Source organism: Giraffa tippelskirchi, chromosome 10 (genome assembly GCF_054371585.1).
Source record: "Giraffa tippelskirchi isolate mGirTip1 chromosome 10, T2T-mGirTip1v1.2.pri, whole genome shotgun sequence".
In the NCBI taxonomy this organism is placed as follows: domain Eukaryota; kingdom Metazoa; phylum Chordata; class Mammalia; order Artiodactyla; family Giraffidae; genus Giraffa; species Giraffa tippelskirchi.
This window is the reverse complement of record NC_137284.1, coordinates 148,101,330-148,126,631: the sequence shown is the minus strand read 5'-3', so window position 1 is coordinate 148,126,631 and position 25,302 is coordinate 148,101,330. Positions and strand designations below refer to the sequence as shown.

At 44.2% G+C, this 25,302-nt stretch overlaps 1 protein-coding gene across 7 annotated transcripts in view; it reads right to left on the bottom strand.

Annotated features, from left to right (window-relative positions):
- AGK (acylglycerol kinase) overlaps nucleotides 1–19,931 on the bottom strand; it is a 91,951-nt gene extending 72,020 nt beyond the window's left edge. For 4 of the 7 annotated variants that reach the window (XM_081534359.1, XM_081534353.1, XM_081534355.1 and 1 more), the window contains exons 1-2: nucleotides 19,894–19,931; nucleotides 13,942–14,059 (exon numbers count right to left, since the gene is read on the bottom strand). In XM_081534359.1, coding sequence (XP_081390485.1) covers nucleotides 13,942–14,042 — 101 coding nt within the window. In that variant the 5' untranslated portion in view covers nucleotides 14,043–14,059; nucleotides 19,894–19,931. Of the gene's footprint in view, nucleotides 1–13,941; nucleotides 14,060–14,929; nucleotides 17,344–17,636 lie in introns of those variants that run through there. The other 3 variants (XM_081534354.1, XM_081534357.1, XM_081534356.1) reach the window with 3 other exon arrangements.
- Between the last annotated feature and the right edge of the window lie 5,371 nt (nucleotides 19,932–25,302).

Genomic DNA, 25,302 nt, shown 5'->3' with positions numbered 1-25,302 from the left:
ATTTTTAAAAATTCTTTAATTATTAAAAATAAGGTACTAATGTATTTATGGGTATAGTTACAAGATATATCTGGAATTTGCTTAAAAATATTCCAGGAAAAAAAAAAACAGGAAGAGACAGGGGAAATGAGATTAATAAAATGCTGATATTTGTTGAAGCTGAATGCTGATATATGGGGATTCATCATACTATTTGCATTTTTATATGTTTTAAATTTCCATAATAAAAAAATGTTCAAGTAACCCTTTTTTCCCTTAGGCACCCCTAACATTGACTTTGTAGCACTAGAACAGGACACAGCACACAATGCCTTATTCATCCAAAATAAAAGCTGCTGCTCTTTTTGATGTGCGCCAGAAACTGCGATGATCTCATTTAAGGTCACAATAATGTTGTGAGATACCATGAGAATGCAGAAAAGTGAAGTTTAGCAAGCTTGAGGAATTTGCCCAAAGTCACACATCAGCAAGTGACAAAGGCAAGAGCTCAAACTCAAGCCCAGCTGACTCAGAGGGAAGCTCGATTTGAAGCACGACATTCTATCATCATCTTATGTCATGTGGGGCTTGGGCCTGGGACAATCTGTTTGCAGGTTGTCACCTAAGACACAGGGGCCACTGTGAGAGGTGATGAGGAGGATCTGGTTTTAAATTGGGGTCCTGACACTTGCTAATTATGTTCAGTCGTGTCCGAATCTGTGTGACCCCATGGACTGTAGCCCATCAGGCTCCTCTGTCCATGGGCATTCTCCAGGTAAGAATACTGGAGTGGGTTGCCATGCCCTCCTCCAGGGCATCTTCCCAACCCAAAGATCGAACCCAGGCCTCCTGCATTGCAGGTGGATTCTTTACCGTCTGAGCCACCAGGGAAGCCTTTACTAGCTGTGTGACCCTGGGCAAATTACTTCATCTTGCTGTCCCTCAGCTTCTTCCTCTGTCTAGGGCTATTAATCTCACACTAGCCTGTGATTAACAACCATCTCATAAAGTTGTTAGGAAGATAAAATGAGCTAATAAATGTGAAGTGCTTAGAACTGTGTCTGACACGTGACAAGCTCTGATGAAGTATTAGTGATCCTCATGATTAATACTACTACGTTCTCAATAAAGCTGAACGACACTGAACATACCTCTTGGGCCAACTCATAACCATTTAGTTTTACTTCTAAGCAATTGTTTTGACCACAGAATTGAAAGGTGGGCTCTGATTAATGCTTACAGTAATCAAGATTAATGTATTATAATCAAGATTAACGTTCCTATGTTCAGATGGAAAAAATTCCAGTATTAATAAAAACTTTGGGACACTAGCCCAGGACCAGTGCTACAGTATCACGTCTGGTTTGCAAGTTTCACGTGTAGGGATGCATAGTGTTCGTGGGATTGAAAATTCTCCGAGAAGATACCAGGAAGTCTGTCTGAGTGGCTACATGCTCCAGAAATAAACAGGAGGAAGTCCCGGGTCACAGGCCAAGGTGGGTGGCCAAACTGGTGCCAGAAGCACAGAACCAAATAGAGCTGAGAACCAGGAGCCAGAACTAAGCAAGAACAGAGCTTCTGTCACCTGCAGAGCCACGAGGACTAGTCGACAAGCTGTGGCAAGCCTCACCAGCCGGAATCTCGAGGAGAGAGACCAGAGGCAGGATGAGCAAGGACACGGTCCCCGAAGATGAAAGGATCTGAGCTCAAATCAGGTGGACAAGGGTTCAGACACAGCTCGCAGCTTTTTAACTACTTATGCCCTGCCTCTCTTGTGGTTATGTTCTGTCACTCTTGAAATTACACTTTTCCAAGCTATCTTGTTACACATGAAAGGTGAAATAAATAAAAGGCTGAGATCTCATTACACCATCTGGCAGATCCTCGACTTCCTTCCCCACTGGCTGGCTCTAGAATCACTCATTGCCCAGTTACCAGCAGTAATTCGTTTTTAACTCCCCAAGTGAGTGAGTACCTATTACATCAAATTAATTCAAAGTTACTAGCATGTATTGAACCCTGATATCAATCAAGCACTATGCTAAGAGCTCTTCAGTTACCTCAAGCCTTCAATAATCCAATAAGGTACCGTTATTATCCCCACTTTACAGATGAACCTGAGGCTCAGAGAGCCCAAGGTCAGACTGTTAGAAGTGCCTCCTTTCTTATGCTACTGTCTGTTAGCAGGCTCCTGGCCACTGAAAGGGCTCCGAATGAGAGAAAGACCATCGCAGGTAACTGCTGACATGATGAACTGAACTACCTGGAACACAATCTCCCCCAGGGAACCCAGAAAGCTTGGGAAGAGCAGTTGAAGAGGAATGAGCAATACTTAAATTCTCTACTTTCAGCAAAGAGGGTCATTTCCTCCTCTTCAATTGCTCTTTCCAGAGTCCTGAAAGCAGCCCCTGCTGTTCCTGTCAACTATTGCAACCTGCTGTGGGGGAAAGTATGCAGAGGAGACTATCACAGGTGTTTTTTTTTTTTTTTTTCTTGAAACTGAGGGGAAGGGAGAAAAAAAAGGAGAGAAATCCCCACAGAAGAAAAAACTATAAATACAGCAACATAAAATAACACCCGCAAATAAATAATACCACACACACACACACACACTTTTCCTTAAAAGTGAAAGTCGCTCAGTCGTGTCAGACTCTTTGCGACCCCAATAGCCCATGGAATTCTCCAGGCCAGAATACTGGAGTGGGTAGCCTTTCCCTTCTCCAGGGGATCTTCCCAACCCAGGGATTGAACCCAGGTCTCCCGCATTGCAGGAGGATTCTTTACCAGCTGAGCCACCAGGGAAGCCCACCTATCAAACCAGGGTCGTTATTTAATCATAAAGTCAACAATGAAACACAGTCAATTATTATTACTGGTATGTGAATCCTATATCAGGAAGAGAGTCAAATACATATAACAATTTGCTTGCTTTTTAAAATGAGGAATGCAAAATATTATGGTCAGTAAGAACAACAAACTTAAAAAATTCTATCAGTATAAAATAATTATTTTCTAGAATACTACTCAGCAAAAAAAAAAAAGAAATGAACAATATGGATGAATCTCAAAGCCATTACGCTAAGAGGAAGAAGTTTAACAATTAAGAGGAAGAAGCTTCACAAAAAAAAGAATATGGTTTATATTATATGATTTCTCTCATACAAAGTGGTAGAAGTAAAAGAAGATTAGTCTACGGTTGGGGAAAAAATTAGAATAATGACTGCCTCAGGGTGTGGGGGACAGGGAGTGACGGGGAAGGAACATAAGGAGAGCATCTGGACAGATGACAGCACTCCGTCTTAGCAGGGGTCTGGGTTACACAGGTGTCTGCAGCTGACAAAGCTCAGGGAAAGCAGGCTTAAATCTGTGTATTTCACTGCATGCAAATTTCACTGTAAAGGAAAAAACAGTATAAGCCAATGCTAAACTAATTACTGATCCACACGGTTGGGTATTCAGGTAGAAGTACATCGATGCTGACAAATTACTTGGAAATGCATCAGAAAGAAAGATTGAAAGGACGGACAGATGGATAGGGAAGTGACAAGGCAAATACAGTGAAGTCTAGAATCCAAGAAGTCGGTAGGCAGATTGCTTATTGCAAAACGCTTTGAAGTTTGCTGTATGTTTGAAGATTTTCACAGAATGGAAGAAAAATAAATGTACTCATCTATAAATTACAAACAGGTAAGGAAGCTTAAAAGGGGCAGGGGAGGGGTGGGCGGGACTGACTTCCCTGATGCACTGGTTAAGAATCTGCCTGCTAAGGGAGAGGACATGGGTTCAATCCCTGGTCCAGGAAGATCCCACATGCTGCAGGGCAACCACTGAGCCTGCGTGCCTTGAGCCTGTGCTCTGCAACAAGAGAAGCCACCACAATGAGAGGCCTGCATGGCACAATGAAAAGTAGCCCCTGCTCACAGCAACTACAGAAACAAAGACCCTGAGAGGCCACAAATAAAACTTTTATAAAAGAGACGGGACACGGAGAAAAAGTGAAAGGCCAAGAGAAAGGGTAGGAGCAGTGAGTAAAAGGCAGAAGGGGAGTCAGACCAGAATATGAACAGAGGCCCACAGAGAACCACTGAGAGCATGAAGGAACAACCAAGAGAGCCCAGAAGGTTCTGCAATGAGGGCTGCATTCCCCCGGCTATGTGTCCAGTTTGCACATCATCTCTACTAAACGCTAATAAATGCATTCTGTCTATTTAATAAAGGAGCTTGATTCCATCTGAGCAATGAAAAATGAAACGGGAACCTAATAGAACAGTTCTAGTAAAGCTGCATAAAAAAGGCATTTAAAAGGTAATGTCCTTTAATCAATGCAGCAGAATTTATATACTGAAGTGAGCATCTGTGTTCAAAGTGGTCAACAGCAAAGAAAGCACATGGGATTTATTATAGAACATGATTAACCTGGGTTCGAATCTCAATTTCACCAATAAGTAGAGAGACGATTTTAGACAAGTTATTAATTTCTCTGAGCCTCAATGTCTTCATTCATATACGGAAGTAACATTCTCTCTCCCACAGGTCTGGTTGGAGGATTACACGAGACCATGTACGTACATGGAAACAACGGGCCCAGCTCTGGCAGGCCAGCAGGCATGGCGTACTTACTTAACACACGTTGTTTTCTTTTATTCTTATTCAAAAATGCCACCATTGCTTAACACAGCTGGATGACACATTTTTTGAGCTGTTGGCCAAGTGAAGAAGGGCAGAAGTGGTTCAGGTAGAGGGGAGAACACAAGCAAAGGGAGAGTGAGACACACAACAGGAAGGTCTTTTTTTAGAGACTTCTGGAACACAGAGGTTGAGTGTAAGTGCTATGGAGGGAGGATGAAAAGTAATCAGAAAAAGCCTGGAGAGGAGAACAGGGCAGGATCAGGAAGCCTCTTTCATGCCATGCTAAGGGGTTGGGTCTTTTTGTTCCAGGCAGTGGAGAGCTATTTACAGGTTGTCAGTAGAACAGTGACGTGATCAGAGTTCTCTTTCAGAAAGAATACTCTGCTTGTCCACTGCATGGTACAACTCCAGGGACGCGCCTCACACAGGATGTCAAGGGAAGACATGGACTAGAAAATACTATGACTCCAAAATCAAAGTATCCACCTGAAAACCCTACTGTGGTTATGATCACCTAAGAAGTCTATGAGATGAGGATAGGACCTAGGGACACCAGCATCTAAGGGACAAGCAGGGCAAAAAGACACCCTAAAGGCGGGAACTCCCTGGCGGGCCAGGGGTTACGGCTCAACTGCAAGGGGGCACAGGTTCGATCCCTGGTTGGGGAACTGAGAGAACTAAGATCCAGCATGCCACACAGCATATCAAACAATAGGGGGAAAAAAAACCCAGCCCTAAAGGTAACTGAGGAGAATCAAATGTGGCAGAAACGGACTGAAAAGTATCTACTTTATTTAACAACTAAGAGGCTATTAATGACCTCGTCAAGAACAGGGTCAATCAAACGATGGGATACAAAACCAAGTTTTACTAAGCTTATTCTAAAAAGAGGGAGAGGCATGCAAGTGTGAGGCAAGCTGTCAAGAGCGGTGTAAATGGGAGAAAGAGGGAGGTAAATAAATGGGAACACACGGCTGAAATGACACATCTCAGCTCTGAACAGTTTGACAAATAAGGGGAAAGAAGTAGGAAGGATGGGATTCAAGATACAAGTGAGGACTACTGATACTAGAGTATAGAAGAGAAGAGAAGCGAAAAGCAAAGGAGAAAAGGAAAGATATTCTCATCTGAATGCAGAGTTCCAAAGAATAGCAAGGAGAGATAAGATAGCCTTCCTCAGCGATCAGTGCAAACAAATAGAGGAAAACAACAGATTGGGAAAGACTAGAGACCTCTTCAAGAAAATTAGAGATACCAAGGGAACATTTCACGCAAAGATAGGCTCGATAAAGGACAGAAAGGGTATGGACCTAACAGAAGCAGAAGATATTAAGAAGAGGTGGCAAGAATACACAGAAGAACTGTACAAAAAAGATCTTCACGACACAGATAATCACGATGGTGTGATCACTCACCTAGAGCCAGACATCTTGGAATGTGAAGTCAAGTGGGCCTTAGAAAGCATCACTACGAACAAAGCTAGTGGAGGTGATGGAATTCCAGTTGAGCTATTTCAAATCCTCAAAGGTGATGCTGTGAAAGTGTTGCACTCGATATGCCAGCAAATTTGGAAAACTCAGTAGTGGCCACAGGACTGGAAGAGGTCAGTCTTCGTTCCAATCCCAAAGAAAGGCAATGCCAAAGAATGCTCAAACTACCGCACAATTGCACTCATCTCACATGCTAGTAAAGTAATGCTCAAAATTCTCCAAGCCAGGCTTCAGCAATACGTGAACCGTGAACTTCCAGATGTTCAAGCTGGTTTTAGAAAAGGCAGAGGAACCAGAGATCAAATTGCCAATATCCGCTGGATCATCGAAAAAGCAAGAGAGTTCCAGAAAAACATCTATTTCTGCTTTATTGACTATGCCAAAGCCTTTGACTGTGTGGATCACAATAAACTGTGGAAAATTCTGAAAGAGATGGGAATACCAGACCATCTGACCTGTCTCTTGAGAAACCTGTATGCAGGTCAGGAAGCAACAGTTAGAACTGGACATGGAACAACAGACTGGTTCCAAATAGGAAAAGGAGTACGTCAAGGCTGTATATTGTCACCCTGCTTATTTAACTTATATGCAGAGTACATCATGAGAAACGCTGGGCTGGAAGAAACACAAGCTGGAATCAAGATTGCCGGGAGAAATATCAATAACCTCAGATATGCGGATGACACCACCCTTATGGCAGAAAGTGAAGAAGAACTAAAGAGCCTCTTGATGAAGGTGAAGGAGGAGAGTGAAAAAGTTGGCTTAAAGCTCAACGTTCAGAAAACTAAGATCATGGCATCTGGTCCCATCACTCCATGGGAAATAGATGGGGAAACAGTGGAAACAGTGTCAGACTTTACTTTTTTGGGCTCCAGAATCACTGCTGATGGTGACTGCAGCCATGAAATTAAAAGACGCTTACTACTTGGAAGGAAGGTTATGGCCAACCTAGATAGCATGTTTAAAAGCAGAGACATTACTTTGCCAACAAAAGTCCGTCTAGTCAAGACTATGGTTTTTCCAGTGGTCATGTATGGATGTGAGAGTTGGACGGTGAAGAAAGCTGAGTGCCGCAGAATTGATGCTTTTGAACTGTGGTGTTGGAGAAGACTCTTGAGAGTCCCTTGGACTGCAAGGAGATCCAATCAATCCATCCTAAAAGAGATCAATCCTGGGTGTTCATTGGAAGGTCTGATGTTGAAGCTGAAGCTCCAATACTTTGGCCACCTCATGCGAAGGGTTGACTCATTGGAAAAGACCCTAATGCTGGGTAGGATTGGGGGCGGGAGGAGAAGGGGACGACAGAGGATGAGATGGTTGGATGGCATCACCGACTAGATGAACATGGGTTTGGGTAGACTCCGGGAGTTGGTGATGGACAGAGAGGCCTGGCGTGCTGCAATTCATGGGGTCGCAGAGAGTCGGACACGACTGAGCGACTGAACTGAACTGATACTATGTATAAAATAGATAGCTAATGGGAATCTACTGCATAGCAAAGGGAACTTGACTCAGTGCTCTGTGGTGACCTAAATGGGAAGGAAATCTAAAAAGCAGGGGATATATGTAAACATATAGCTGATTCACTTTGTTGTACAGCAGAAACTAACACAACATGGCAAAGCAACTATACTCCAATACAAATTAATTTTTCAAAAAAGGTACAAGCAAGGAAAAGGATAACCAACAAAGGAGGAAGAACTGGATCTATATGAGGGTTGGAGGGGCTGGCCCTGGGCAGGATGGCAACTTTATACAACGAGACAAAAAGGACAGAAATGTGCATACAGAAGTAACTGCTGATCTTCTTTCTCTTTGAAGTAGGAGTTAAGGTTGTCTAAGAACGAGAATAAAGAAGGCGAAGCAGGAAACTGAGGCAATTCATGACTATTTCAAAATAAATTTTTGAAGATGGAAGAGTAACGTGACTATGGCTTTAGTGTATCCTTTTCTTCAGGAGGATAGTCAAAAGCCTGGGTTTGTGAATTCAGAAGTAGCCAATCAAAACGGTTGAGATTTGCTCTCTGAGAACTCAGACCTTCTTTCGTTTGTTCCTTCCTCGGTAAATAAAATATATGTCAAGAACTTTCTATGTGCCGGCCTTGGGGACGACATTGAGAAAGACAAACAGGGCCCCTGCCTGCAGAGTCTTACGACAGAAGAAACAAACAGAAAAAAAAACTACAACAGTAATGAGTATAAAATAGAGCTGGACCATAAAGAAGGCTGAGCACCAAAGAATTGATGCTTTTGAATTGTGGTGCCGGGGAAGATTCTTGAGAGTCTCTTGGACAGCAAGGAGATCGATCCAGTCAATCCTAAAGGAAATCAGTCCTGAATATTCACTAGAAGCACTGATGATGAAGCTGAAGCTCCAATACTTTGGCCACTTGATGCAAAGAGCTGACTCACTGGAAAAAACCCCGATGCTGGGAAAGATCAAAGGCAAAAGGAGAAGAGAGCGGCAGAGGATATGACGGTTAGATGGTATCACCAACTCAGTGGACGTGAATCTGAGCAAACTCTGGGAGATAGTGAAGGACAGGGAATCCTGGCATGCTGCAGTCCATGGTGTTGCAGAGAGACACAATTGAGCAACTGAACAACAACAACAATTACACAGTAGTTCACGGTACTATAGAGAGAATACGGGAGGACTGCCTCGTCTGGGGGGGACAGGGAAGAAATAACATTTGAGACCTGGGGAAATAGTAGTTGGCTGGGGAAGAACAGAAGGGAAGAGTGTTCTAGGAGGGAACACTCCTGGAGGCCATCCAAGAGACCCTAAAAAAAATAGGACATGGCATTTTGGAAGACCTGAATTGAGCTGGCCAAAAAGTTTGAGTTTGTCAGTAACATCCTAAAATGCATATGGAATCTCAAGGAGCCCTGGATAGCCAAGAGAATTCTGAAAAAGAAGAGGAAAGTTAAAGATCTAACACTAATTTCAAAATATATTACAAAGCTACAGTAATTAAGACAGTATGGTACTGGCAGTACAAAACAGATTAGAAACAGGCAAGAGGAGATGTAAGAACAGTCAGAAGGCATTTAGTAAGAATCCAGGCCAGAGATGATGGGAGTAAAGACAACGGTGGTGACAGTGAGGAAGGACAGAAGAAACTGAACAAAGTGATATAAAAAAAGCAAAATCACTTAGAATGCATAACCTGAGTGTGGGAAATAAGGCTGAAGGATGAATGGAGAATGATGTTCAAATTTTTAGTTTGGGAAACTACATGGATGGTGAGTGGTACCAATCACTGAGAAGGAACAGGCTTCCCAGGAAAGCTTTTGATTTCATTTTTAGTCTGTTGAGTTTGGAGGCACCTGGGAATTAATTATCCAAGGAGACAAGTTGTAAGCAGCTGAATACATGCAGAGGTCTGGAGCTCAGAAGAAGAGGTCTTTGTAGAAATGTGACCCTGGGGTTTGTCTATCTACAGCCGACAGTGATGCCACTGCAAGTGGATGTGACTGTATAAGGAAAGGGTATAAAGTGAGCACAGGACCTAGGGCAGAGTCCTGTGTGTGTGAAACTCACTCAGTTGTGGTCAACTCTTTGCGACCGCATGGACTGTGGCCCGCCAGGTTCTTCTGTCTGTGAAATTCTCCAGGCAAGAATACTGAGTGGGTTGCCATTCCCTTCTCCAGGGCATCTTGCCGACCCAGGGATTAAACCTGGATCTCTTGTGTTCCAGGCAAGATTCTTTACCATCTGACCCACCAGGGAAGCCCTCAGAACAGAGTCGTAGAGAACTATTAATACTTCTCTAATGTCTGAATAGAAGGGAGAAGTGAAAAGTGAGAATAAACAGCTAGAGGAGTAGGAGGAAAATAGGACTCTGGCAGTCAGAAGTCAAGGGGAAAAAAAGTTTCAGGAAGAATCAACTGTGTCTAAAGCTGCACAGTCAAAAAGGATGAGGAATAAAACTGGCAAGACTAATTCTAATGAAGATCAGACAGGATGTAGCATGGGCAGGAGGAGGGAAGCAGAGGGAATCTATTTAAAAAGTTTAACTTAGAAGAAGAGGAGAAAATGAGATTGTGAAAGGCCAGGGAGGACATATGAAAAACGGTGTTGAGAGGTTGTATAATGTGTTGGATTGAGGAACCAAGGACAGAAGAGAGTGAAGAAGGCAGGGATGAGTGATAGATTGGGAAGAAGATGGAGGGCCCACGGGACAAGAAGTTGGTAACACTGAAAAAGGGGAGTAAAGGAAGAAAACTGGAATAACAGAAGGCTGACATGAAAGACTCAGATGCTGAAGCTCCATATTTCAAGAGAGGAACAGGGACAAGTGATAATAAGGCTTAGCATTCAACCAGTGAGAATGGATGGAGTTGAAAGAGGCAAAGGCTTAACGTGACAGGAATAGATGAAGTCAGGGAAAGGAAAGACAAGGTACTATCAGATGGGTCATTCACATAAACACTCAGGCGTTCAGAAAGATACCAAGACTTAAAGAGAGAAGGATATTGATAAGCCAGGCATTGACGCCTGAGTCTAATGCAACAGATAAGACCCCAGAAATCTCGGAGGGTTATGGTTTTTATGGTTTTATGATGTAGTCAGGTATTATGAACCTCAAAGGAGAAGAGATTTTTTTATAAGATGATGAAAAAGTAATGGTTTGGAATAGCAACTGAGAAGCTAGGAGAATGCCAACACATTTGAAGGCAAGAGTAGCTTCTACTCAAGAGAGTTCAGGGGAAGATTTTCTCAGGGAAAAAAACTAGATTAGTATAAAAAATTGTGTTAGGACTGGTATGTGAAAAGTTGGGGGATATATAGATTTTTTTTTAAAAAGACAATAGAAGGAAACTACCTCAATACAATAAAGAACATGTATTAAAAGCCCACAGCTGAGATCATATTCAACAGTGAAGATTGAAAGCTTTTCCTTAAAGATCAGGAACAAGGCAAGGATGCCTGCTCTTGCCACTTCTGCTGCATATAATAGTGGGAATCTTAGCCAGAGCAATTAGGCAAGAAAAAGAAATAAAAGGCATCCAAATTGGAGAGGAAGAAGTAAAATTATATTTGCAGATGACATAATCTTATATGTAGAAAATACTGGAGATGACACACACACACACACAAAATCAGAATAAACAAATTCAGCAAAGTTGCAGAATACAAAAATCAGTCATGTTTTCATACACTAACAGTGAACAAATAAAACAGATAAACAAATGGCCAGCAAACATGAAAAAATGTTCAACACCACTGATCATTAGAGAAATGCAAATCAAAACCACAAAAGGCCATATCACACCCATTAGGATGGCCAGTAATTGGTGGGGGGGGGGGGGAGGTGCAGGTGTGAAAACAGAAAATAATAAGCTTTCATAAAGATGTGGAGAAGTTGGACCCTTGTGCAGCTGGGACTGTAAAACGGTGCAGCCACTATAGAAAACAGTATGGAGCTTCCTCAAAAAATTAAAAATAGATATACCATTAATCCAGCAATCCCACTTCTGGATATATATCCAAAAGAACTGAAAACAAGATGTTGCAGCCATATCTGCACGCCCAAGACCAATGTACTAGCATTATGCACAACAGCCAAGAGGTAGAAGCAACCCAAATGTCCATTAATAGATAAATGGATAAGAAATGTGGTCTAAACATACAATACAATTCAGCCTTAAAAAAGACAGGAATCCTGCCATGTACTACATCAATGAACGTTAAGGACACCATGCTAGGAGAAATAAGCCAGTCACAAAAGACAAATACTGCATGATTCCACTCACATGAAGTATCTAAAGCAGGTAAACTTACAGAAACAGAAAGTGGAATGGTGGTTGCAAGGGGCTGGAAGGAGGAAACAGTGTTCAGTGGGCACAGAGTTTCAGTTTTGCAAGATGAAAGAGTTCTAGAGATCTGCTGTAAGACAAAATGAATATACTGCATGCTACTAAGCGTACAATTAAAAATGGTCACGGTGGTAAATTTTCTGCTAGTGATTTTTATCACAATATTTTTAAAGGGGCGGGGGTGCTAAGTAGCACCAAAGCATGCAGGAGAGAAATTGAGAAAAGCAAGCTATGCAGGACACAGAAGTTTGCATTCTGAGCAGTGACCCTGAATGTCAAGGGTAGAGACAGAGCAAAATGAAGCCCTCAGGCTCCTGCTACAATTCTCGTTCAAGCTGTTTCAGATCCAACCGAGAAGGAGGCCTTGGACTCAGTGCTGGAGACTTTGCTGGAGACTTAACAGGGCCTTTTTAAAAGTCTCAAGACTACACTATGAGAAGTAACTATGGTACCTTAAAGACATCCTGAACAGAGGACATGGTTATTTCCTCAGACCTTCACCCAGCAGTAGCAACAGCCATAACCCTCAGTGAGGGGGAGGTTCTCCTGCACTGAACGAGCTGGGGCCTGGAGTCTGAGCTCCTCCCAAGGAAATCCTAGTTCCTACCTTGGCTGGAGCTGGAAGGAGCCTTCCCTCGAGGGCTCAAATGTAGCTTGAAAAGGAAGGAAAAGCCAAACAATTATATGCTCCAGACACAATTTGTTAAAACCTTTCCTCTGCTTTTTTTTTTAAATATAATAAAAATTTAAGATTCCTGGGCTGTTCTTTATATACTAGCTTGTGGAGCTCACATGCTCAGCCTTGAGAATACTTAGAGGAGGTGGGAATGGTTCATCTTCTCCACACCTGCAGAAAGCAGATACCACGTGTATCATCAATGATCTCTGATGGGTGAGTTGAGGATGTTCACAAAAGGACCAGCATGACTCTGCTTTCCAGTGTGGAGACTCCCACTGTAACGCCTGCTCAGTGCGTTCATTTAACAAAGCAGTCAATTAGGATACCTGGATTTTAGAGAAGGTTGCTACATACTTAAGAAGTAGCCCTGAATCCCCCAAAGACTGCAGTGTGACTGGCTCTCTTAATAATCTGTATAATTTTTATTTTAAAAAATTGTTTATTTAAATCTTATTACCATGTTAAACCAGAAGAAAAGCTTGGCCCTTTCTTCTCCCTGCAGACCTGAAGACTAACCCAGTCCTGGAAACCCAGGACTCCCTGGAATCCCTTACTCAAACAAAAGGTAGCAAAGCCTTAGTTTCATTTAAACGAACCTACGCTAACGAGTTGGAGGAGGAAAGTCTGAGTCAGACATTGCAGGGCGAGGACTCAGTGTCCGTTAACGGCCACCGTCACAGATGGAGAGACTAGAGTGAGAAAAGGAGGACTAACGCCCCAAGGAGACGTGTGAGTTCCAACCCTCTACCCTTCCCTGGAAGGTCGCTTGCCTCTCTCTTGAGGTGGCCCTGTTTCTCCCTGTCCTGATCTTGCAGCGGGATTCTGTGTCCACTGAAGTATAAGTGTTAACAGTTCTACACAGTGTCCACCTCTCAGGACTGGTTACAAGAAGCCGACATCTCTGAGATTTTAATATTCGCCTTCCTTTTATATCACAACGTTTTAGAGACAAGCGAAAAGAGATCAATCCTGGGCGTTCATTGGAAGGTCTGATGTTGAAGCTGAAACTCCAATACTTTGGCCACCTGATGTGAAGAGTTGATTCATTGGAAAAGACTCTAATGCTGGGAAGGATTGAGGGCAGGAGGAGAAGGGGACGACAGAGGATGAGATGGCTGGATGGCATCACCGGCTCGATGGACATGGGTTTGGGTAGACTCTGGGAGTTGGTGATGGACAGGGAGGCCTGGCGTGCTGAGATTCATGGGGTCGCAGAGTCGTACACAACTGAGCGACTGAACCGAACTGACGGCTGAACAAGACTTGAACTGCAGACCCCTGTGGACTGTTCTGTGTTGCATGTGAAGGTGGGGTGGGGTGGGGGCGCTGTCAGATGCTTACCAGTGTTTCCCATAGACCCAGTGGCCTCCCCATGTCAGCAGGCAGATCCCAGCTGTTGTTTTCTTCCAGTGATTTCGAAGCGTTTTAAAGAACACAGTCATCTTCTCTTAGGGATTTGCTAGATAAGTAGAGGCAGAAAAGAAAAATATAATTATCCAGGGAATCACGTGGGCCCCACGCTTTCACCCTCTTCATCCTTTCATCCTCTCCACGTCTTCCTTCCTCCTTTTCCTTCCTAGACACTGCATCCTTTTTACCTGCCCATCTACATTTCCTTTCTTTCTTCACTTCTTTCCACCTAAAGTATACTTTTTCTTCTTTCATCACTTCTTCTTAGAAGGAAGAGAGGAAAGGAATTCTAGGAGTCCTGTCTTTGCCTTCTTTTTACAGTCACTATACCTCTGTTTAGGAGTATCTGCTTATCCATTATATATAAAGTGCTTATCATCAAATTAGTAATCAAATCAGTGATGTAAAAGGGTTATTCAAAATAGGAGAAAACAACCAGGCCCTCAAAAAAAAAAACAAACAAACAGTAAACTCAATGAAGAGGAAATGTACATAACTGTAAAAATGCTCAACTTCCAAGGTAATCATACACGTAAATTACAAAGAACTATCTCCATTCACCCATAAAATGAACAAAATTCTAAAATGATCGTATTCACTGATGACAAAATAAAATGAGACAGACACAGACACTCACACACTACTATAAGAAAGGTAAATTAGCATAACTTTATAGCAACCCACTCCAGTATGCTTGCCTAGAAAATTCCACGGACAGAGGAGCATGGTGGGCTGTAATGCATGGAGTTGGAAGGAGGAGGACGGATATGACTAAGCCACCAAGCATGAACACTCAAAAACAAAGTCATGTCAGTGTACGGCAAAAACCACCAAAATATTGTGAAGTAATTAGCCTCCAATTAAAAAAACTAAAAATAAAAACAAAAAAGTGAAAACAAAAAAAAGTGACCATACATACTTCTGTTTTTCTTCATCGTGCTTATCATGTGATGGTCCTTACGTGTTAGTTTACTATCCCACTGGAATGTAAACTCCATGGGTAAGGACTTTGACGGCTCTGGTTCACTGCAGAATCCCCGTGTCCAAAATAAGATGTGGCACATAACAGCCATTTGATAAATAACTGTGGAATGAGATGGGGTTCAAGACATGCCACCTCAAACATGGGACGTTGTGAGGGTGGATATATTGCTCAGAAAAGGTTTGGAAAATAGCAGAAGCAGGAAAGTCACTCTGACCACCTCCCCACCTTGCCGTTTCTTAAACAGATCACAAAACCCTCCAGTGAGAGGCACTTGCTTTGTCAACAAAGACTCCTTAACACGCAGGCCTCTCCAAGGTTTTCATCTGCTACAATTACCTCACACTCTTGACCCTATCATGCTCCTCCACAGTGGTCTACTTAAACCCTTGGGTCCTCATTTCCTTATGAAGGCTCTCACATCACGTAAAACTTACATTAGATAACTTGCATGCTTTGCTCCTGTTTATCTGTCTTTGTCAATTTAACTTCCAGACCCAGGTAGGGACCCTATGAGGGTCAAGGAACACTTTTCCCCCACCTACATTTAAACTTTTTTTCACTAAGAATTTTTGTTGATGTGGAAAAAGCTAAAAAATATAATTTTAAGTAAAATTAGCAGGATTAAAAAGTCTTATGTAATTGGCATTTACCAATTACGTTCAAACACAAATATAAATTAAAAAAAACAGAAACACACGAGACTGTAGTAATTCCCCCTTGTGAGATAACGGGTGATATTTATATTTTAAATTGCAAGGTATTTTTAAAATTTTCTAAAGATAAACTATTTTCTAGACAGAATATTTTTAACTATGTATGCATGAGGTAAACAGACCAATGCTGATGGGGGTGGGGGCAGCATGGGAACAGCTGCTTTTGCTGATTTTAGTTCTTTGGCAGCACTAGTGGTAAAGAACCTGCCTGCCAATGCAGGAGACGTAACACATGTGGGTTCGATCCCTGGGTCAGGAAGATCCTCTGGAGGACGGAATGGCAACCCACTCCAGTATTCTTGCCTGGAGAATCCCATGGGCAGAGGAGCCTGGCGGGCTACAATTCACAGGTTCGCAAAAAGTTGGACACGATTGAAGTGACTTAGCACATGCTAGTTCTTTGATTACTCCATTTAACCACAGTGACTCTCTTCTTGACTAGAAACTTGAATCAGGCTCTGAGTTCTGCTGGACTAGGACTTACCTTGGGCTTCCCTCTCGGCCCCTGTAGAATCCAGTTTGAGCAAGAACCCTACTAAGCTAGTCTAGTGAAAATCTCCCATCCCCACCGTTGGAATCTGACCACCCTGGATATCTTATCACCCTGGTCTACCTTCAGCAGGAGTTCTACTTGGTCACCTAGTAAGAGTCCCCTTTGCCCCTGACATTTCCTCATAGCAATTTTCCATCCACTGATGCCACCCTGCTCCTTGGCTATAAACGCCCGTTCGTCCTCACTGGAGTCAGGGTTGGATCCCAGCTCCTCCCCTCAGTCCAAGACCACGACTGAAGTGGTCTCTACAACCACCCAGATGCCTCTCCCCACCCTGGAGTGAAGTTTGCCTTACCAGTCTTTAACAAGTGTCACTACTTAATTTTTTCTTTACCGCCACCACTGGTTAAAATTCCTCTCAAGGTCAGACACATCCTTATCACCAGTCACGTGTGAAACTGGTGCCAGGGAGCCCACCTTCCTGTGAACCAGGGCTGCAGTCCAGGATGGCACATAAAGGAACCCGAAAGCACATGTGATAATTAGATGCCTCTCCATCTGGCTCTAAAGCGCCCATTCATTCAACATGCTAGGCTCTGGGCTGTCTGCTACGCAGAGCAGCACAAGTCTCTCTTCTCAAGTGCTGGCAACTGTGAAAGCCACAAGTACAAAACAGTTACATAACTTACAGTTGTAACACAGGGGGAAGGCTGTTGAGGGCTAAGTCGTGGGTCTGTGAGAGGCCACGAGAATGACCTAATGTGGACTGGAGGTGACAAGGTGGTTCATGACTGGGGAAGTCTTTCCAGAAGGCATGACATGTACCCTGGGTCTTGAACAATGAGGAGAAACACCAAAGCAGCAGCTAAGGAGACTTCTGCGCACAAAGGCATCAATGACAGCAAGGTATGTTCAGAGAAACAGAAGTGTGTCGTCAGGTGTAGATAGGGAACAGGGTCAGTAACGGAAGGTGAGAACAAGGCCTCTCAAACTCTAGTGTAAATCTTGTTGAAATTCAAAGAACTTGTTTAAAATACAGATTCTTAGGCATGACCCCGAGATTCTGACTTATTCTAGCCGGGCTGTCAGTGAAACGGACCAGTAGCCTGTGAAGCTCCTCGGCCCAAAAGCCTGTGTCCCCCATTTCTTGACCTTCCCCGAGTTCCAAAGGACAGGTTCAAACAGTTGCTGATCAGGGAAGGGAGAGGGATACAGAGACAAGGGAGGAGAAATTAAAAAAAACAATAGTGCAGCCTTGGGGGGCAGAGTCCTGGTTCTGCCTCAAGTGATAAACAGAAGGATTCTTGGCGCTCTTCCCCAGAACTAAAACCTCCAACAAATGGAACATGTTAATTACTTGATGAAACATTCTTCATCCCAGAGAAGGTCACAGTGTGATAACCTCAAGAATCACCGAAGCGCATCAGAAACCCACCTGAGGCCAGATTAGAGTGCAGGCCCTGCACAGCTAATCCTTATTAACAACCCTGCCTGTAAACTATTCCTATAAAACTCCTCACCAAGTCCCCCAGAATTGAGACACAGAGGTTTTGAGGGCATGATCCCGCTGTGTCCCCCTTTGCCTGGCAAAGCGATAAAGCTATGCTTTTCTTCTTCACCCAACACTCTGCCTCCAAGATTTGATTGGGTGGGTACCTGCGCAGAGGCCATTTTCAGCATCAACATGTTCATTATTAACCAGTACTCCCTTGCTTCTCACTCAGCACCACACTCTGACAAAGAATAGTTTGGAGATAAAGGATGCGGAAGGCTCAGGAGGTTTGGAAAACATCAGGCAGGACCTTGAATCCAAGGTCCTAAAGACTTTGGAAATTACACTGACAATGATGAAAAACCCTGAAGAGATTTAAGCAAGTGAGGGACAGAATTACATTTGGGCTGTAGAAAGATCACTTTGTAGCAAAACAGAAAATGGGATGGAAGAAGCTGAGCTCAAAGCTACAAAGAGCCTGCAGGAAGTTATTACAATCTCTAGACACATAAATGAAGGACAGAACAAAGGGGTTGAATTTGGGAGATCTTTAGAAAATAGAATTCGGCAGCACTTAGTGATCAATTGGGGCTTCCCTGGTAGCTCACACAGTCAAGAATCTGCCTACAATGCAGGAGATCTGGGTTCAACTCCTGGGTCAGGAAGATTCCTTGGCGAAGGGACTGAAAACCCACTCCAGTATTCTTGCCTGGAAAATCCCAGAGAGGAGCTTGGTGGGCTACAGTCCATGGGGTCACAAAGAGTCGGACACAACTGAGCGACTAACATGTTCACCCGTGATCAATTGATCGTAGACAGTGAGAGAAGAGGTACCAAGCCAGGTTTGTACCTGGGCAACTTACTGAATAACAATTTCAATCACGAAATCTAGATTAGGTTAATGAAGAAAGGTGTTACATGTGGTGTAGGAGATGCTGAGTTTGAGATTCCCCTGGGGGATCCAATGGAAATGATCAATGGGTATCCAGACTTAGCAGTTAGAAGCCAGGACAAACTGGATAGAGGATATAGATTTGGGACTCAGTGTAAAGGAGGTCAAGATGGAGTGCAGATAAAATACCCAGGGCAAGGACAGAAATTAGAGAACAGTTTAAGAGTTGATAAGAGTCCATTTTAAGGCCACCCATGACCCACTGGAACTGCCTTGCATCACACATGAATGGGTCTGTGTATTATAAAACTAGTGCAGAAACATGCAAGCAACCTAGAGCAGTGGAAAGAATATTGGTCTAAGATTGAGGCTTAGATTCAAGTCCTACTTTTGTCACTTATTGGCAGTGAGAGCCTGGGTAAGTCATTTGACCCATCTCTTAAGTTTTCATGAATAAAATGAGGATCAGTTCAGTTGCTCAGTCGTGTCCGACTCTTTGCGACCCCAAAATGAGGATACACCTGCTCTGATCAAGTCATTTGGCTGTAAAGTTCCCATTGTACCAGGTGTGGATGCACTTTGTAAATTTCTCCTTATTTAGGTAATTATCACAATATGCAACATATGAATTACCAATGTATATGCTTTCTAAGTACTCAACAGAATTCTTATTCCCCCATCACAGTAAAAAAAAAAACCAAATTTTTTTTTACTAAAAAAAAAAGTTGGCATAAAATAGCCATTTGAGAAATAATGGTAGCATGTCTCATCCGAAATGCATGTTCGCTTTTCCCCCAAGAACTCCCAAATTCCAATTGTATTCGACACTCCTCACTTAAGGTGGGGCTTTCCTCACTTAGACTGAACCCTCATAAAGCAGGTTCTGTCTAATGTCTAACAAACAGAACCTAGCAAAGCCGCTGGAATGAATGAATCAATCGACCAGAGACCATTAGCCCTATTTTGCAAATAAGTTAGCGCAACTGCTCTCTTCTCCCCTCGTCTCCCACCTTATCCCCGTCCCCAAGAAAAGGAAAGGGTCACACAAGTTAGCGACAGCTCTGGGGCCAGAGCCCAGGACATGTGCCTCCCGCAGGGGCAACAGGAACGCCGCCACCCTGTGCTCGGAGCTCTCCCAGTGCCGCTCCGCCCAGCCCTGGCTCCCACACCCTCCGCCCGCAGCGGCGTTCCGAACGGCGGCCACCTAGGCCCGGCCCCCGGGGCTCCGCCCCACACCCCCGAGTCTAGCGCGCCAGCCCTTGCACGGTCCCCGAAACCCGCTCCCAGCGCCAGCACCGCCGCACTCACCACGGCCGGTCCCGCTCGCCGCCCTGCCTTTCCTGTGTGCTCCCTTAAGAGTCCCCCGCTCTTTGAAGGGAAACAGCTACCGCCGCCCTCGGGTTCCGCCGCGGGTTCCTGGAGCGCAGGGAGGGCGCGGTCTGCAGGGGCCGCCACCGCCAGGGGACTGCCTTCGGGTTTTGATCGAACATTTATTTGATCTCCATCCTTGTGGTTCAGACGGTAAAGCGTCTGCCTACAATGCGGGAGACCCAGGTTGGATCCCTGGGTCGGGAAGATCTCCTAGAGTAGGAAATGGCAACCCACTCCAGTATTCTTGCCTGGAGAACCCCGTGGAACGGAGGAGCCTGGTGGGCTACAGTCCATGGGGCCCCGAAGAGTCGGACACGACTGAGCGACTTCACTCACTCATTCATCCATTCATCCCTACCACCTATCTCTCTGTCGCTCAACAATATTTTATGAGAAGCCTAAAAGGCGAACACTGTTTTAGGGCCTGGCGCCAAATCAGAGAATTTTAGGCAGTGATATAAACCGCTCATTCATTATGAACATGAATTTGAGCAAACTCTGGGAGACAGTGGAGCGCAGAGGAGCCTGGCGGGCTACAGTCCATGGGGTCGCGAAGAGTCCTACAGGACTTAGCCCCTAAACAGCATGTTCACAAGAAAATGAAAACAGGTGATAGAGAGAGTGAGTGGAGAGAACTATTTTAAGTTAGGCTTCTCCCAGTAAGGGGCAATTAATCTGAGACCCGAAGGGGAGAAGGAGCAGGTCAAGCAAGGTCCTCTTTTCTAGAAGAAAAGAGCCTGAAGGAAGGAACAATCAGGGCAAGAGCTGTAAAGTCTGAGGCAGTTTACCAAGTCAGGGACCAGTGTGGGTGAAGCAGAGAGAACTAAGGAGTAGGTGATGGGATGAAGGCAGAGAGGTGGGCAAGACAGGCCATGGTAGTAAGGAGCTCTGACGACGTTGTAGGCAACGGGATGGGAAGACCTGGAGGGTCAAGGGAATGACATGCTCTGAGTTGCATTTTAAACGCCTCTGGCCACAATGTTCAGTTCAGTCGCTCAGTCGTGTCCTACTCTGCGACCCCCATGGACTACAGCACGCCAGGCCTCCCTGTCCGTCACCAACTCCTGGAGCTTACTCAAACTAATGTCCATCGAGTCAGTGATGCCATCCAACCATCTCATCGTCTGTTGTCCCCTTCTCCTCCTGCCTTCAATCTTTCCCAGCATCAGGGTCTTGAGTCAGTTCTTTGCATCAGGTGGCCAAGGTATTGCAGTTTCAGCTTCAGCATCAGTCCTCCTTCCAGTGCACATTCAGGACTGATTTCCTTTAGGATGGACTGGTTGGATCTCCTTGCAGCCCGAGGGACTCCCAAGAGTCTTCTCCAACACCACAGTTCCAAAGCATCTACAATGTAGTGAATAGATCCTAGCAAGTAAGAGACAGCAGAGAAGTCAGGGCACAGGCAGACCACCAGAGGGCAGTTCTAATTTTCTGTCCTCCTCCCCACCTCTTCCCCTGACCAGCACCTGTAGGGTGGAGACCATGCCAGTCAACCAAGAATGTTTTCTTTCCTTCTCCCATCCATCACTGGTCAACCAACAGTTGCAGAGTGTTGCGCATGCTCTAGGCACAGGGGATGCACGCCTGTACATCACCCCTCGCCCATGGTCCCTGCCCTCATAGAGTTTGCAGTCTAGTTTCCCCATTTACTGCATAAAGACACACATCCTTCCTATTGCCCCCTATATGAATGATTTAAGAGAAATGAGACAGGCCGACAAGATTATGGTGCAGTAAAGCATACTTGCCATGTTCTAATCCTCAAGGGGCCATATTAACTGTAGGGTGAACTTCCTAGACCATCTACCTGTAAATTAGGAGACTAGATCATCATAAAAAAAAAATCTTGCCTAGCTATAAAATGTTTTGATATTTTAGGTATGACAGTTATTTTCAGCTCTCCTTTTCCAACCATCTAAAACATCTGCATTTGAAAATAAGTTGCTGAATTGCTTGCCTGCAGGTTAGAAAAATTTGGAACTTCATACTGCATGGTCCAATGGGCAGATTAAGCTTCAGGGCTTCAGCAGAACAGTGTTTCCCCTTGGTGAGAAAAGTTCAGCTTAAATGAGTTTTTCCATAAGTTTTCAATAAAAAAATGAAGAAATGTAGAATAAAGCTTTTTCTTAAAGTATATATCTATATGCTATATGGAGGTGTATTCTTTGTATTTGTATTCCTTCTTTGTACATACACTTCTTCTGTTGTTCTAGAGCTGATTTTATCTTTGTTTTGGATCACACATGGACAGGGAGCTCTATACTCCTGTCTGTCGTTAGGACCGACAAGGAACAGAATCCAGGCTGGCTGGGACATCCTCGTCCCGAGTGGGTGTGATCTGACCGCATTGAATGTGCTCGTGTGCGTGCTGGCCTGTGAGTGTCCGGTGAGGACAGCTGTGTAAGCTGTGTATCTGTGCACACAGTATATCGAGTTTCACGGCAGTGAAACGAGTCCTCTCTCTGTGGTCTGTGACTTATTGCCACAATTGGATGAGAGCACTGCACTGCCCAGGCTGCAGATAGGCACTTACTGTGACCTAGAAGAAAGCAGAAAAGCCTGGTCAGTTCAGTTCAGTTGCTCAGTGGTGTCCGACTCTGCGGCCCCATGGACTGCAGCGTGCCAGGCTTCCCTGTCCTTCATCAACTCCTGGAGCTTACTCAAACTCCTGTCCATCCAGTCAGTGATGCCATCCAACCATCTCATCCTCTATCATCCCCTTCTTCTCCTGCCTTCAATCTTTCCCAGCATCAGGGTCTTTTCCAATGAGTCAGCTCTTTGCATCAAATAGCCAAAGTATTGGAGTTTCAGCTTCAATATCAGTCCTTCCAATGAATATTCAGGACTGATTTCTCTTAGCAGGGACTGGTTGGATCTCCTTGCAGACCAAGGGACTCTCAAGAGTCTTCTCCAACACCACAGTTCAAATCACAGTTCAGTGCTCAGCTTTCTTTATAGTCCAACTCTCACATCCATAGATGACTACTGGAAAAACCATAGCTTTGACTAGATGGACTTTTCTCGGCAAAGTAATGTCTCTGCTTTTTAATATGCTGTCTAGGTTGGTCATAACTTTTCTTCCAAGGAGTAAGCGTCTTTTAATCTCATGGCTGCAGTCACCATCTGCAGTAATTTTGGAGCCCCAAAAATAAAGTCTGTCACTGTTTCCATTGTTTTCCCATCTATTTGCCATGAAGTGATGGGACCGGATGCCATGATCTTAGTTTTCTGAATGTTGAGTTTTAAGCCAACTTTTTCACTCTCCTTTTTCATTTCATCAAGAGGCTGTTTAGTTCTTCTTCACTTTCTGCCATAAGGGTGGTGTCATCTGCATATCTGAGGTTATTAATATTTCTCCTGGCAATCTTGATTCTAGCTTGTGCTTCATCCAGTTCAGCATTTTTCATGATGTACTCTGCATAGAAGTTAAATAAGCAGGGTGACAATACACAGCCTTGATGTACTCCTTCCCTGATTTGGAACCAGTCTGTTGTTCCATGTCCAGTTCTAACTGTTGCTTCTTGACCTGCATACAGACTTCTCAGGAGGCAGGTCAGGTGGTCTGGTATTCCCATCTCTTGTAGAATTTTCCACAGTTTGTTGTGATCCACACAAAGGCTTTGGTGTAGTCAATAAGGCAGAAGTAGATGTTTTTCTAGAACTCTCTTGCTTTTTTGATGATCCAGCAGATGTTGGCAATTTGATCTCTGGTCAAATTCAACCCCAAATATGAGACCTCTGACTGGTTATTCTAGCCTCAGAGCTCCTCACAGGGTCAGCTGAGGCTGTCAGGTTGTGTCACAGCTCAGCTCCTCCCTCTGCCTCATCCTGCTTCCTTCTCCCTGGCCCCCGCCTCTTTTTTTTTTTTGCAGGTATTGATTCCATTAGTCAAGGACTGGAGACTGGTCCTCTCTCGTAGGGAGAGTCCTGGAATGTCTCCTCTGCTGGGCCATGATAAGCATCTCAAGTTCCAGAGAGAGACACTCAGGTCTGACACTACAGTCCTTAGATGCTGGGCACCAGCCCTGAGGTTTGATGGCACTTTTCTTAGATGAGACGAAAGATCTATCCCAAAGCGCACAGTCAGAGACAAGGGCATGGCTTATACTCTCCTTCTCCCATGTTTTTTGTTCAGTATTGCTCACAGTTGAGTGAGGTTCCCAAGAAGCAGAAAATCAATTCCCAGTTGCCAGGTGGAGTTTTTCTGGGCCTCCAACTCTTGCCTGGAGAACATTCTGAATGGTCAAAAATAGGGATTTGTGTCTCCTTCACACAACATGCTGCCATATTTGGTACTTGTTACAAATTGAAACTGGCCTTCCTTGGCGGCTCAGGGGTGAAGAATCCGCCTGCCAATGCTGAAGACATAGGAGACATGAATTCGATCCCTGGGTTGAGAAGATCCCCTGGAGAAGGAAATGGCAACCCACTCCACTATTCTTGCCTGGAGAATCCCATGGACAGAGGAGCCATGGGCTACAGTCCCAGGTGTCGCAAAGGGTCAGACATGACTGAGCACGCACGCACATAATGAAATAAACTACACACTGAAAGTGTGAATTCAGTTGCCTATGAAATGAAGTTGTGTTTCCCTGAGAGCATTAGAAGTATGTGCTGTCGTTTTTGTTCAGTTACTCAGTTGTATCTGACTCTTTGCCTGGACTGTGGCACACCAGGCTTCCCTGTCCTTCACTATCTCCTGGAGTTTTCTCAAATTCACGTCCATTGAGTTGATTATGCCATCCAACCATCTTATCCTCTGTTGCCCCCTTATTCTCCTGCCCTCAAACTTTCCCATCATCAGGGTGATTTCCAATGAGTCAGCACTTAGCATCAGGTGGCCAAAGTATTGGAGCTTTGCTTCAGCATCAATCCATCCAATGAATATTCACTGTTGATTCCCTTTAGGATTTATTGGTCTGATCTTGCAGTCCAAGGGACTCTCAAGAGTCTTCTCCAACACCACAGTTCAAAAGCATCAATTCTTCGGCGCTCAGACTTCTTAATGGTCCAACTCTCATATCCATACATAACTAATGGAAAAACCATAGTTTGACTATACAGACCTTTGTTGGCAAAGTGATCTCTCTGCTTTTTAGTACACTGTCTATGTTTTTCATAGCCTTTCCTCCAAGAAACAAGCATCTGTTAATTTCATGGCTGTAGTCACTGTCCACAGTGATTTTGCAGCCCAAGAAAATATAAAGTCTGTCACTGTTTCCATTTTTCCCCCATCTATCTGCCATAGTGTGATGGGACCAGATACCATGATCTTTGTTTTTTCAATGTTGAGTTTTAAGTCAGCTTTTTCATTCTTCTGTTTCACATTCATCAAAAGGCTCTTCA